The sequence below is a fragment of the Cydia strobilella genome, chromosome Z, assembly GCF_947568885.1.
Source record: "Cydia strobilella chromosome Z, ilCydStro3.1, whole genome shotgun sequence".
Taxonomy (NCBI): domain Eukaryota; kingdom Metazoa; phylum Arthropoda; class Insecta; order Lepidoptera; family Tortricidae; genus Cydia; species Cydia strobilella.
Window position 1 is genome coordinate 25742141 of NC_086068.1, and position 16295 is coordinate 25758435.

The window sequence follows — 16295 nt, forward strand, 5'->3', positions numbered from 1 at the left end:
TTTAGAAGTTACGGGGGGGGACGGGGGACGGGACGCACATTTAACCACTTTGGAATGTCTCTCGCGCAAACTATTCAGTTTAGAAAAAAAAAATGATATTAGAAACCTCAATATCATATTTGAAGACCTATCCATAGATACCCCACACGTATGGGCTTGGTGAAAAAAATTTTTTTGAGTTTCAGTTCTAAGTATGGGTAACCCCCAAAATTTATTGTTTTTTTTTTTTCTATTTTTGTGTGAAAATCTTAATGCGGTTCACATAATACATCTACTTACCAAGTTTCAACAGTATAGTTCTTATTGTTTCGGAAAAAAGTGGCTGTGACATACGGACGGACAGACAGACAGACATGACTAATCTATAAGGGTTCCCTTTTTTTGCCATTTGGCTACGGAACCCTAAAAAGTGTGCCTGTTTTTACAATTTCATAATATGTTTTTTTTTTTTTTCAATTTATTTAGGTAAACAAACAGTCACTACAAGGTAAACTTAAATATAGTAGTTTTAACACTATTTACAGTATGTGTGACCAAAACCGTTCACCACTTAATAAATACAATTATTTTGATTATTCGGAGCGGAGGAGACATTGACAAAAGAAAAGATAATAAAAAATTGAAACAAAAAAACAACTATCGCATTTTCTTGGCCTCCTCTAACCACTCTCCTCTATTTGACTTTCTTTTATACTTTTGCACCCTTCTACAAGAGAAAAATAAATAAATTCAAATCCGCAATTCTTCATCAGTTCATCACTTTAAAACTACGGCCGTCAAGATGAACCCCATCTTGCCCCCATGTGCCTAATGAAATTCGAAAGTTTTTTGTAAAAAAAAAACCGTACTTGAAACCAAATAATTCCTTAGCTGTTGGCGTGATTGCTGGGCCATAGGAATAAATTAACAGTATATATGTGCTGGTGATAATAAGGAAACAAACGCAAACCAAATAAAACACAAAAACCGGCCAAGTGCGAGTCGGACTCGCGCACGTAGGGTTCCGTACCATTACGCAAAAAACGGGAAAAAATCATGTTAGTTGTATGGGAACCCTACTTAAATATTTATTTTATTATGTTTTTAGTTATAGTTTGTTGTTATAGCGCCAACAGAAATACGTCATGTGTGAAAATTTCATCTGTCTAGACTGTCTAGCTATCACGGTTGATGAGATACAGCCTGGTGACAGACAGACAGACAGACATCGGAGTCTTAGTAATAGGGTCCCGTTTTTACCCTTTGGGTACGGAACCCTAAAAATAACAAGGAATATGGCAAAAATAGTTTTTTTGCAAATAAATAATTAACTACACCATTTGTCTAGCCGGTCACTGTGCGAACTGATTGCCATGATGGCGACGCATCGTCATGCACTAACGGGATTCCGATGGTTGGTCAGTCGTGTCGCCATATAAAGCCGCTACCCCGTCTTACTGGTCTTGCCCCTCTCTCCCCTACATAAGATAGTGATTAGATACACCAAATAGGTGAAAAAACGCCTCGAGCGTAAAAGAAACCACCAAAAAACATTTTATATCGCATTACAAGCCTGATTTAGCAATGAATACTAATACCCCCTTATTCGTAAAACTTTACGAGCCTGAATTAGTTAAATTATGTTTTATCCTCTTCTTACAAATACATAAGTCAAAATGACAGACAAAGACAAACGATTCATATAGCTAATTTAATGGCTATCAATCATATTAATCACATTATTTTAGTATTTTATACAATCGTGATATAATAGAGAGCTTTTCAGTCGAGTACCGTGTTTAAGCAACGAAGCTTGCTGAGTTGCTTAAGTTAAGGTACGAGATTGAAAAGCTTGATTATATCACTATTGTATACAATACTTTTTCTACGAGACAAAAAATAATGCTTTCAACTAGTAGAATCATATAGGTAAACATACCAAAAGTATACAGCTAAGATACGCGAGCTGCCGTAGCCCGCGATACCTTCATACTCGTACGCGCCCCGGCCGCGGCCGCCGCGGGCCCGGCGCGGGTTGGTCAACGACACCTCCTCGTAACTCATGAGGCCCTGGTACCTGCTCCTTGCTAAATTTAATTTTAGGACAGTTTTTTTCTCGATTTTGGCCACCGTAGCCTATGGAGAATAACAAGCAACGCTAAGCGGTTTTCGTAGGGTATGGATGTTGCTATATGAAGGGTGTCTCGTGCGCGTTTCTGACTTATGAAGCAATTGTTTCTACTACAACATAAAATAAAATGTTATTGTTGGCCAACCAATCACAGTGCAGATGCGACGCAGCAGCTTGTTTAAGTAGACTAATTTGCATTGAATCGAGTCTCTTTAAACAAGAAACAAGAAATATTTTATCGAAATGTATGAAGTTCTATTTTCAAAATTTTTATAATTGACTAAACCGTATCGATAAAATTCTTATGCTTGAGTCGGAAGTGCCATAGACTATCCAACGTTGAAAAGAGTAAGGTTGTAGTGTTGCATGTGAAGTTGTAATACACAGATTATACTCGACGAGTAGAAAAAATTTATTTTAACTTAATTTATTATAAATATATGTTATTAATAACGTAATAATATACAAATATAAGCATAGAGTAATAAATTAATAAGCCTGCAGTATTTGAAATGTCCGTAATATGTACAATTCCAAAATACGGGTACCACGGATGTTGCGCCACAAAATCTCGTATGTCAAGGTGTTTGGCAGAAAACGCCCTGGCAGACTTATATATTCCTGAAGAGAAGGTTCATATCTACCGACTGGAATTGGTTTCATGCTGGTATCAGATGGGTTAATTTAGGGGTCCCGATGGTCACCTGTGAGAGCGTATGGCAAGCACTTCCGGCAGGAATCATACTGGCAGATTTCGCTTTTCTGTATCTACCAGTAAATTTCTAACTGATGCCATAACTATTATTGCAGTATCAGATGGGTTAAATGACCCCCCCTTTTTCGCACCGGAAGTGGCTATCTTTTTTGTACTTTCGGCAAGTTCCGCCGTGGCAGACTATCAAATTCGGACTTAGCATCACTTTTATGGGAAAACATTGTGCAACTCATCGCGGTATCACGTTGGTTCGAAACTTTACTGCCGGCTCTTCTACCATAAGGAACGCCTAGAACGTGCGTTTTGTTTATATGAACTTGACGTCACTAGGGACGCCATGACACTTACAAGCGTTTTGGGGCGAATTTTAAATCTAAAAACTAAAATGTAGTTTTTTCCTACTAAACCTTTATTAAATGCAATAATATGTTATTCATAGTAAATAATTTATGATTTTTAACATTATAGGACAGTTTTTTTAAATCTGTCATCATGCCTATTATTTACTTCATGTAATTTACACACATAGAAACACACACACACATAGAATATTTAAGTACAGTCGCTGTCAGATATATCGGAGCGGCCATGGTGCTCAAAAATATCTGAACACGCACTCCAACTCCTTGACCATAGAGGCGTTTTCAGATATTTGTGAGCACCTTGGCCGCTCCGATATATCTGATGGCGACTGTACGAGTACTATATACTTGCCTAAGAACTAAAATGTTTAATTCACTAGTAGATTTTATTATGTCAGTGGTCGGTCAACTTTAAAGAAATAGAGCCAGCCACTGTAAAATTTCGGAGAATCCTTCGATATTGACTAATTTCATAGAGCTGTGATCTATTACCTCTTGTCTGTCTAATATTTATTTTTGAAAACCAGAAGATGAGCAATGTTACCAAGAAGCAGCTGCAAGTATTTTGGTAATAAGGCATGTTCAACAACATCTACTTGGTACGCTAACCTACCGGTACCACACTTACCACACAAAACACTTAATGAGAATAAATATATTCCGTCAAGTGTATAATATTACCAGATAAGCGTGTAGGTCACTCATTAATATTACTGTCATATTATATGTAATACTGTCACTAATTGTATAAGTCCTGAGTTTTCTTAGTACCTAGTAATAATTTGACAGAACTTAAAAAAAACAACATTGTATGGTAACGGAATAAATAATTCGTTTTTTTTACAGCGCATCCTCGACCAGTCGGTGCTGTGGCAGTTCAACGCCTTTACACTAGAAAACGTCTCGGGGGGTAATTATCAATCCCACCAAAAACATTTCATGTAAAATGTTGCCAAGACTAGGCGCATAAAGCTTGTACACTCAAAAGCTATCAGATCCCGTAGTAGGTACCAAGACTTTTACTCTGTAAGTCCTAATTTTATTAGCTCTAACTGTATAAAGCCAACATCTTGGTCAAACGTACAGTACGGGCTTGGCCGTTTCGTTGCTGTCAAATGGACAAATTGGACAATCCCTTAATGACACTCAGAATTCGAAAGACTTGTGTAACTACTTTGTACAACAAGTCCACCGAGTGAGTGTTTATGTGACTGCAACCAACGAAACGGTACTGTACGTTTGACCAAGCCGTACTGTACGTTTGACCAAGATGTTGGCTTTATACAGTTAGAGCTAATAAAGTTAGGACTTACAGAGTAAAAGTCTTGGTACCTACTACGGGATCTGATCAGCGGCGGCTGGTGATTCTATATTATGGGTGTTCACTATCACAGTAAAAAACTACACATTCAATTAACCGACACAAAATACGGTCATTGAACTCTCTTATAGAATTTCGCTATTACGAATATCTTGACGACCGATAGACGCCAACTGCAGTTCATTTTACAAATGGATTCTAGGTTGTGAATGTTGTTTTAAAATTTTATGGAAATATGTGCTAAATTGTTAACACATCGGTTTCGGTCCAAGCAAACTCACCGCACAGCCGTCGCCCGGCCCGCCCGCGCCCGCTCCAAACAAGACATATGTACTTAGGTAGGTAACACGATAAACTAAAACACCTAGTTACTTTTATCACAGCGACATAACACAACTACGGTGTTTTTGCATATTGATCTTATTTAATGACATATAAGTTTTTGTTTTTGACGAACATTGTTACGAAAGTTCAAGGTTTTCCTTTTATATTGAACTCGAGTCGATTTTGTAAACTTTTTTCACATTCTCCCGTTAAATTCATTCATTTTAAATACCTCACAACAAACAAATTATGTGCACTTACTGCTTAAACTCTTGGTTAATTATTTATAATAAAAAAATGCCAAAATTCCATTCACGCGCGTACTTTAAAATTGACTACTAACTAAGGTCTGTTTACAAACAAGTGACAATATGGCGCGCACAATGCGCGCGCATTCGACGAGAGGGCGCAAGGTCAAACGGGCTACGGAGCGCCGCTCCAATTTTACCTCTTTCTTCATAGAAAATCTTCTGTTTCACGTGCGGAACTGTAGCGAAACTTCTCTTTCGCTCTCATTGAATTTCCTATTGATTTTATGTACTAAATCTTTTTCATAGGAGCGCAATCCAAAGCGCTCCGCTTCGCGCGTTACCTATGATTCCTATGAAATTATAGGAGTAGGCCGAGTAGTATAGGCCGTCTATAAACTTATAATGAATAAAGGTAATTATTTAATTGGTATTTTACTTTTGTACGATAGATCTTAAAGAGTAATATATTAATTAGGCACTATAATTTCATTATGATTATTTATGGGAGTGCACTGCACAAGCGCTCCTTAGAGGAAGCCGCGCCTGGATCTGATAGCTTTTGAGTGTACAAGCTTTATGCGCCTAGTCTTGGCAACACTTTACATGAAATGTTTTTGGTGGGATTTCATTCATTTTTGTAAGAGTTGATATACCAGCTAGAAATGACTTATTCGTTTATAGAATCTACGATAATACAGGATCATATATAAGCAGGCATAATTCTAAAATATTTTAACATTAGATTTTACAAAAGTTACGTGTTGCTAGCGCCATCTATGTAGAGCCTATATTAATTATAAGTCAGGAATTTTATAAGTTTTGTAAGTTTCTAGAAATTTTAAAGCATTATTATCATAATCGGAATTGTTTTTAATGACCCACAACCGATTTTTGTGAATTTCGTGTTCACATGTTTTACGACTAAGTACATATATTTGGAGAATATAAAACATCACGGACACGGAGTCATTGTAGATCAGCGCCTAAAAAAGTAGCAGTTTCGATATCATTAGGCATTTTTTTCTTTTTAAGACATGTACTTAATGCAGAAATTTCATTTATTTAGATATTTAATTCTTAATGGAAAATAAGTAGCCAAATTTAGAGATCTAGATACCTTGGTGTGGGTACATACCTACTAGTCCATGGGCCAGCTAGCCAAATTTTGGAAAATAATATAATTTGGGGGTACCAAATTTCCTTTTCACAGCAGTTAGATAGGCTTATTATGATGTTAAAAAACCATGATTGCCATCTCAAAATCGTAGCTAACCAAAATGGCCGCCAATCCAAGATGGCGGATATTGAGTTAAAAAAAATCAACCATAACTCAACAAGTATTCATCCGAATTTATTACCATTTTTTTTTAAACAAAAGCTCCATATATGTGCTTGAAATTTTGTTCACATATTTGATCGATAAAGTCAACCGTTAATTAGTAATTAAAGAAATATTGTTTTTTTTTTTGTGATATTTTTTTTTAAATCTGGTTTTTACAAAATATCGTGAACATTACAAAAAAGTTTTAAATAAGACAAAATAGTGTATTAAATTATCTTTAATTTGACGTATAGCTTGTATGGGTCTGATGACTAAAAACCTGCTAAAAACGCATGGAAATATGAATTTATTTTACTTCAGTTGAAATTCACCGTTGACTAAATAACTTCGTACAGAAGAAAAAGCTTCAAATAGAAGCTGTACAGTACAAAAATTATGCTTTTAGTATATTTTAATTATTTTAGCAATAATTTAGGATAGTTGTAGTATAATAGTAATATTAATTTTGATATGTTAAAGGTAAAAACTAGTATTCGGTTTAAATAGTAATTTCTTTAGTGAAAATGTGTTCGCCTACAAATCAAGATGATGCAAATATACAATGTAAACTAGATATTTGTATAATATGTTGCGAGATAGGAATATTAAGTAAAGTAGGTACACCCCCCAAACGATGGACAATCTTGGGCAGTATTATTTAATTTTAATGCTGACAGTAACAGTTCAGCCGGTAGGTATATCACGTCGTTTAGTAATAGGCTCAAAATTCCTTATTAATGCTGCGTTAAATAACACTGCCCAAGATTGTCCGTCTTTTAGGGGGTTCACTTCACTTAATGGTCCTATCTCGCCACATATTATTGATATTCACACATCTAGTTCACTTTATTTGTAGCCGAACACATTTTCACTGACGAAATTTCTATTTACACCGAATAGGTACCAGTTTTTACCTGTATCAAATCAAAACCAATATATAATACTAATACCTGTTAACGTCTTTCCAAAACCGTTATATTAATTCGTTTATTAGAAACCGGTTAATTGATGGAACGCGAATCAAAACTCTGACTTACTTCTGAGCCATGTCTATAAGCTGTTTTCAAGAGTCATTACAAACAGTCTCGCACGCAGGCTAGATGACTCTCAGTCTCCTGAACAAACCGGCTTCCGAAGAGGCTTCAGTACCGTAGACCACATCCATACGCTCCGGCAGGTAATACAGAAGACTGAGGAGTATAACCTGCCTCTCTGCTCAGCGTTTGTAGACTACGAGAAAGCCTTCGATTCGATCGAAACCTGTGTACTACAATCTCCAGAGGTGCCAAGTGGATTACCGCTATATCGAAGTGCTGAAGTGTTTGTACGAGAACGCCACTATGTCAGTCCGACTCCAGGACCGGAATTCGAAGCCTACTCCGTTGCAGCGGGGAGGCAGGCAAGGGAATGGTATTTCTCCTAAACTGTTTACCGCTGCATTAGAGCAAAGATAGATATAACTTCGTAATAGATGGATACAGTCTAAGGAAAAAACGTGCCTCGAAAATCAAGAAAATTTGATTCTCAATCAGAGGGCGCTACTAGCTTTGGCCTACTGTCGTATAGATGGCGTTGACGGTTTCGTTTGTTATTTAACAATTTTAACGCATATCAGTGAAAGAACATGGGTCAAAATCATAAAAATAATTCATGCAAATAAAAAAAAATCATTTATCCATATTTAAATACATTTTATCGTATTTTTATAAATCTTCATTTTTAGTTTTAAAGTGTGTCGATAGATGGCAGTGAATTTACTGTGGTTACAAAATCTACTATGACAGTACCGCTCTATCTTATTATATCCTCTTTGATTAGAGGAAGTTTTCAAGACTTTAGACTGAGGAAGGCTTGGCATCAACATAAACGGCGAGTAGGTACATCACTCACCTTCGGTTTGCGGACGATATAGTAGTCTTGGCTGAGACCATGGAGGATTTGAGTATGATGCTCGATGACCTCAGTAAAGCTTCCGAGCGAGTTGGTCTGAGGATGAACATGGACAAGACGAAGATCATGTCAAATGCCCATGTAGAACCAGCTCCCGTTACAATCGGAGACTTTACACTTGAAGATGTAGACGATTATATATACCTAGGACAGACTGTCCAGTTAGGTAGGTCCAACTTGGAGAAAGAGGTTAATCAACGAATCCTACTCGGATGGGCAGCGTTTGGAAAGCTACGCTACGGCACAACTATTTGTCTAATATTCCGCAGTGTCTCAAAACGAAAGTCTTCGACCAGTGTGTGTTGCCAGTGATGCCATATGGAACTGAAACGTGGCCGCTTACTGTGTGCCTCATAAGCAGGCTCAAAGTCACCCAAAGGGCAATGGAGAGGGCTATGCTGGGAGTTTCTCTGCGTGATCGCATCAGAAATGAGGCCATCCGCAGCAGAAGCAAAGTAACCGATGTAGCCCTCCGAATCGCTAAACGTAAGCAGGGACCGGCCCGCTATCCCTTATCGGGGTTTTATAAGGGTATTGCATAAGGCTTAACTCACCATACCCTTTGCCAGACTAAACCCTTTGTTTTGGTTTTAAAAACCCTTATATAAAGCTACCACATTTGAGTGATCGGTAGCCCAAATACCCTTACAAAACCCTTATCATCCGCTCACCAACACCTTGCATATTGCTTATAAGGGTTAGCCTTATAAAGGGCTTCCCTTTTAGCATATAAGCGTGCTAATTTAAGTCGTCTACCTTGTTCATAAAGCACACATTACTTCGAATCCGAGCGATCGTCGGCGGCGACGGCGGCGTTCTTTGACTAGGCACGTATTTTCTTTCCTTTTCACACACTACCGTAGATATATACTAATCCTGTATCTTTCACGCAAAGGGAAACCTTTATAAAAAGCGCTTAAAGATAAGGGTAACCCTTATTAAGGGCTAGCCTTATTTTTGGTTAGCATTTCGGTAAGGGTTAGTCAAAGGTAAGGGTATGAATGGGCTTGCAGTTCAAAAGGGAAAGTCTTTCAATGTGTTAGCCGTGTTTAAGTGTTGCCCATTGAAAGGGTTTTATCGCGGAAAGGGTTGTCCGGTCCCTGAACGTAAGTAGCAGTGGGCGGAGCACATTGCACGTAGAACCGATAGCCGTTGGAGCGGAAAGGTTCTCAAGTGGCGACCACGTACCGGAAGGCGCAGCGTGGGTAGGCCCTCCACAAGATGGACTGATGACCTGGTAAAGGCCGCGGGAGTCTGCTGGATGCGGGTGGCGCAAGACCGGTCATTGTGGCACTCTTTGGGGGAGGCCTATGTCCAGCAGTGGACATCCTCTGGCGGATATGATGATGATGATGAACTAAAAAATTACGTTTTCCCTTCTAACCGGTAAGAAGAGGGAACGGAATTTTACGGTTCGCGGGGAACGATATACTACCGGTTACTGCTGCTTTCGGAGACTCTCAGTTAAACTCTTTGTCATACGTGAAAGAGATAGCAATAACTTACTCGTTCAATCTTACTTCGATATTTTACAATTTACTTAACCGGTTAATTTCGTTCCACAAAAACGAAAGGCGAACGCATTTCAACGTTATCTAAATAGAACAGTTCTTTAACCGGTAACAACAAACGGAACCGAAATCCTTTTCGTTCCCGGGTTTATGAACGAAAAGAAACGAAGCCCTGCTACTATTCTTGTAATTTATTAAAATAAATAAAAATAAAATATCTTTATTTCAGAACATTCAAAATTCCATACAATGTTGTTAGTACCATCGTTATACCTATGTGTTAGTAAATACATTAAAAATAAAAACAAAACTTTTAACAATAAAATCAAAATCCAATAAATTTAAATAATGAATACAATAATAATAATTAATATTTCAGATTCAAAATAATATAGACTAGAATAATAATTAGAATGTCAAAAATTTACCATTATCTTTTAATTTAAATTCATATAAATAATGATTTCATGTCAAAAGAGCAACAGATACAAGCATAACAAATGTCGATATATGTATTCTACTTAATAGTTTTGACCCATGCACACAGGATGGAACTATCAGGTCTATCGGCGATGACCTTCAGTATCCCGTTGTCGCTGCGTCGGATGCGATTTAGGATAGATGCGACCCGCTTTCGCCTGATCGCATAAAAGTCGTCGGTACGCGCCTCGGCAAACATTCCTGACGCGCTACAGAACCGTGGCAACCTCAACAGGATTCTGAAGGCATCATTATACTGGATACGGAGAGCATTATAGGCTTTCAGCGTGTAGTTGACCCATAGGCTACCTGTGTAAAATACTTGGCAGAAAAATATATTACCTTGGCAGAAAAATATAAAATATATTACCTATTTGTATATTGTATTTTATTTGTAGCCGAACACATTTTCACTGAAGAAATTACTATTTAAACCGAATACTAGTTTTTACCTCTAACATCAAAATTAATATTACTGTTATACTACAATTACTCCCAACTAAATTACTTTTAAAATTATTAAAATGTACTAAAACATAATTTTTGTACTCTATTACTTCTATCTGAAGCTTTTTGTTCTGTACGCAGTTATTTAGTCAACGGTGAATTTCAACGGAAGTAAAATCAAATTAAGTTTCCATGTGTTCTCAGTGATCAGATCTATACAAGTTATATGCCAAATTAAAGGTAATTTAATACAATATTTTGCCTCATTTAAAACTTTTTTGTATTGTACAAGATATTTTGTAAAAAACCTGATTTAAGAAAAAAGTATCACAAAAAAATTAGAAAATTTTCAATATTTCTTTCATTACTAATAAACGGTTGACTTTATCGATACAATATATAGAACATCATTTCAAGCACACATATAGAGGTGTGATTTAAAACAAAAATTAATGAAATCGGATAAATATTTCTCGAGTTATGGTGATTTTTCGAGGCACCGTTTTTTCCTTGGAAGGTATCCATTTATTACGGAGTTATATCTATCTTTGCAAATACCTATATACTTACCTAACTTGTAGAATTATTTCCAATTAAAACATTTACTGAGGCTTATTATTAACCGGGCAACTAAAATATTAAACAGGAACTTTCATTGGGCATATAATAATATAATTTGGCCGTGCATTCATATTTTAGAGCCTAAAAATTTATATTGGCTCCAAATATGAGCATCATATTATTAAAAAAACTGGCATCAAATTTAATCCACAAAAAATAATAATTGGTATCTTGAAATGATAGTTTGGCGACTAAATAATAAATTGGCATCTATTATTGTTTAGCGTATGATTTTTAATATTTGTTGTCATATAGTTGTTTACACCCAAGTAATCATATTGAGTACATCGTTTCAGGTACATAGTATTTAACTTGCAGAAGCAGCTAAATTTAAGCTGTAAAGGGTTCGAAACGTCGGGATGTATTATAAATTCAATATACGCGATATAATACGTTTTCATAGTTTTATTTCATGAGTAAGTATCGCAGTAACCGAAGACAATTCAGCTAAATTTAATGAATATTGGTTTATTTTTTGTAATAATACATCGTTTGTTTCACACCATACTATAATTATAACGCCTTTGTATACACCTATTACATTGGGGACGTTGGTTACAGTCCCTATGCGCAAACAAGTCGCCAGTCTAAAGGTGGTGTTGTCTAATAGGGTACCTATGGACGGGGAGGGTAGAGCTTGCAGCCACAGACCCGACTCCCACTCCGCAGTGGCAAGAAGACTAGCTCGATCCGTACTAGTTGACGTATCAACAAGGTTATTCCGTACTAGACGGTAGGGCGGCTCGTCCCATTTACTATTAATACTTTGGTTAATAAGTTAATATATTTTTTTTTTACAATTTTACCTTGATTTTTAAATTTTTGTTAATATTCACTATTCTATTACTCTATTCTAAAATTTATTTTAAACAAAGTATTAATTTTATAAAAACTTTTGTGTCGTGATCTTGTTAAGTAGGCATGTATATGAAAAAAGGACTCCACGAGGCGAAATATTTTTACAATTATGTTACCATTTTTTTTAATTTACAATAAAGGCGAAAGTTCGAGAAAAATGTGTTACTAAATAATTGCCTATCTTGTAGACAAAATAACTTAAATATAAATTACTGACCGTAATATTTTCTTTAATATTTTTTAATACCTACTCCATTTTTTTAAAATGAATATTTAATATTTGTTCCATTTTCAACCAAAAGGGTACTTATTGTCGCTTGTCAGTAAGGCGCTATTTCCATATAGCTTCAATTAGAAATCAACCTTATCAACAAGCGACAATGTGGTACCTTTTGGTTGAAAACTTAACATTTAATACCTTTAAAATAATATTCAATTTTACGTACCCGATTTTTCACGCCACGCGCGTGATAGCCCTGTGGTTGTGTGACGTCACGACCCCATAATGTAAACAAACATGTTTACTCTACTTACAACTCCATGAATAAACCAGTTTGTATTTGACCAATAGCTCTAACGTTTCATTTATAAATACATAAGTGCCTATACAGTAAAATATATACCTAAATCATATAAATTATCTCACGCGCATCCCGGAAATTAGGAGTAGAGGGTTATGTTCAACGTTGAATAAAAAGTATAAATAATGGAGATATAGTTCTGCAGGTCAGAACGTTTTTATTGGAAATATCCTCCTCTTTAACCCTTAAATGCGTAGTGATGGATGCAGCCTACACAACAAAAAACATATAATTTTAGGCATAATTAGTGTAAGAGTAAAAACGTACACCAGAACACCATTTAGACAAATATTTATTACGGCATCACAAAATATGAGAGTTTAGTCTTGGATAGTACGTGGCGTGGTACAACGCCCAGAAACCGATCTCCAAGATGGACGACGCTCGTAGTGCTGTGTCATTCCGGTTGTCGTAGTGATGTGAGGACAGCTAAATGACGATGCCGCCTTTTAGCTCGGCCATCTCCTGACCCTACCTACGCCCCGAAGGTCACTGCTAGCCGTGCCGCCACTGGAGACAGCCGCAGCCAACGCAATCGCAGCCAGCTGGGCCTCCACCAGGTGGCGGTAGCCTCCATCTGTTCGTTACTCTGCGAATTGAACAAGCATCTTTTATGCTCAGCCGATACACAAGGCTAGTTCCTTTTAAGTAATTGACTCAAGTTCCGTTGAAACGGTCTATTTCGTTATCGTCAACTTACACCAAGACATTTAGTTCTATTTTAATCGAATTGGGGTAAGGCTAAGGTCAGCTGACTGAACTAAATGTAAGATTGCATGACCAGGCTAGCAACCAAATGTTCCGTGGTACTTACGAGAGGTGTTAGCATATGCAAGACTGCTCGGTACTTGCTTGAAATACACAAAAGGTTTAGTATAATTCATGTGCATATGACACCAAGAGGATAGAAAAATATCAATTAATTATTTATGCAAGTAATAAAATATTGCGATGAGCATGACATGACCACTTTTGCAACGCAATCTAACATAAATTATTTTCTTGTGAATAACGTCATAACTTGGAAGGATTTATTAGATATTTATTTATAAACTTCTTGTATAATGTACCCATGCAGGTAACCCAAACCTTCCACGAGCGGTGCGTTTCATACTGACCGCTAAACGTAACAATGACGTTTTGCGTTGTTTTAAAAGCAAAGACTTGGAACAAACTCACAGTTGGGTCGTCCGTTGTAGGATATAAGACTCCTTCGCACGCACGCACAACAATGCGTACAACTCGTGAGAGGCTAACATGGGACACGTCTCATGCGTGAGCATAGCTGCCCTCCGATGCAGCACATGAAAACAGCATAAACTCTTGTTTACGAAGCTCTGTAACATACGTGTGAAAAGACTAAGTTCCTTAATATAATAAGGCGTGATAATTTACCCTTGGAATTATAGCCATCGACAGGCTTTTCATCATCATCATCATCATCATCATGTCAGCCGATAGACGTCCACTGCTGGACATAGGCCTCCCCCAAGGCTCGCCACTCCGACCGATCCTGTGCCGCTCGCAACCACGGAATTCCCGCGACCTTCACCAGGTCGTCGCTCCATCTCGTTGGAGGCCTACCGGCAGTTCGTCTTCCGGTACGCGGACGCCTCATCCTCCAATGCAGCGGTGAACAGCTTTGGGGAGATTACATCTCCTTGTCTGACTCCCCGCTGCAATGGAATAGGCTTCGAGCTCTGGCCCTGTAGTCGGAAGGACATGGTGGCGTTTTCGTACAAACACTTCAGCACTTCGATATACCGGTAGTCAATTTGGCGCCTTTGGAGAGACTGCAGCACAGCCCAAGTCTCGATCGAATCGAAGGCTTTCTCGTAGTCCACAAATGCAAGGCAAAGGGGGAGGTTATACTCCTCAGTCTTCTGTATAACCTGCCGCAACGCATGTATGTGGTCTACGGTACTATAGCCTTTACGGAAACCTGCTTGTTCGGGAGGCTGGAAGTCGTCAAACCTGCGTGCGAGACGGTTCGTGATGACTCTCGAAAACAGCTTGTAAACATGGCTCAGAAGTGAGATGGGTCTATAATTCTTCAGCAAGGTGTTATCACCTTTTATGAAGAAGAGCACCACCACACTTCTGTTCCACGCTTGCGGCGTTTTTCCTTCGCGCATGACGGAACAGGCTTTTAGCATTAGTATAATACCAATGTTGTTCAAATAACCTTGATAAGATTACGACGATACATTAATGCACAATTGGCACAGTTAGACCCTTTCAATCACAGGTCCGGCTTGATAGACATAAAATCATACCGTAAATAACAATGACAGTCAAATAGTCTACTTCTGTAAAAACATGAGACAGATGCAATTATGTTTGGACAGAACTCATGGGCGCTCTTTAGCAACATAACAACATTGTTATAAATTACATAATCACCTTTAATGGTGACATAATCAAGTACTTCATGTCACCGCTTTCTAGCATCGTGACATTCGTGACTAATGGCAGTTATCCACAGATTTAATTATTAGACAAAAACATTACCGTGTTAAAATACCATATGCAGGCTAGGATACCACTGCCCTTGTAGGCGCAACGATCGCAGAAGTCGGCGCTTCACGATAAGATTATCATTGTTTCAACTGGGCATTCTGAACAGGCACTCCCTCCAACTATCTCTAGAAGGTATAAGTGCAAGCAACCCTTTCAAGGTAATCTTAAGATCATCAGTCTTAAAACATACTTTTGTGAAACAAGGTCTCAAGCCAACCTCTCAAGGTCAACAACAAATAATAAGATATAGATAGACAGTTATCTAATATCACATACAATGGTACGCCTCTTAAGGCCTGCACTGCAGATAGCAATAACAAACTACCCTCTTAAATATAGTGAATAGTGACAAGCAACAGACCGCCTCTTAAAGCCTATATTGCGATTACCGGCGCCAGGAACTAGCTTCTCAAGGATAGCATCCCTTGCCAAAATAGTCTTATATCACATGCAATGGTCCGCCATTTCAGGCCTGCACTGCAGATACCAGTAACAAACTACCCTCTTAAGGATAGTGACAAGCAACAGAACGCCTCTTAAAGCCTATGTTGCGATTACCGGCGCCAGGAACTAGCCTCTTAAGGATAGCATCCCTTGTCGAATCTTCGAGTAACAGCTCTTAAAAGAACACACAATAATTAAAGCTCTATATATAGCTGACATTGAAGCAACCGATAGAATTATGAATCAGCCTTTTAAGTAAAATGGCTGACAGTGGGGCCCCCATAAAACAATATATCGCAAGTATTACCATGTTAGGTAACTGTAATAATCAAGCACAATGTGTTTATTATAGTCGGCAAACCTGTTAACAAAACACATTAGTATGACAACAATAACCCAGTTCTGAATCTGGGATAAAACAAAATCACAACTCGGTTCCCAATCCGAGAGCATATAAATAAAATAATAACTCAGTTCTC

At 37.7% G+C, this 16295-nt stretch overlaps 1 protein-coding gene across 2 annotated transcripts in view; it reads left to right on the plus strand.

Moving 5' to 3' along the window:
• The window catches only part of LOC134754210 (dual specificity calcium/calmodulin-dependent 3',5'-cyclic nucleotide phosphodiesterase 1C-like), a 166409-nt gene that overhangs the window by 52140 nt on the left and 97974 nt on the right, over positions 1-16295 (plus strand). For both annotated transcript variants that reach the window (XR_010128878.1, XM_063690371.1), the window contains exon 4: positions 4034-4097. Coding sequence is in view for 1 of the 2 variants with exons in the window: in XM_063690371.1 (XP_063546441.1) it covers positions 4034-4097 (64 nt within the window). In the remaining variant the exon portion in view is untranslated. The remainder of the gene's footprint in view (positions 1-4033; positions 4098-16295) is intronic.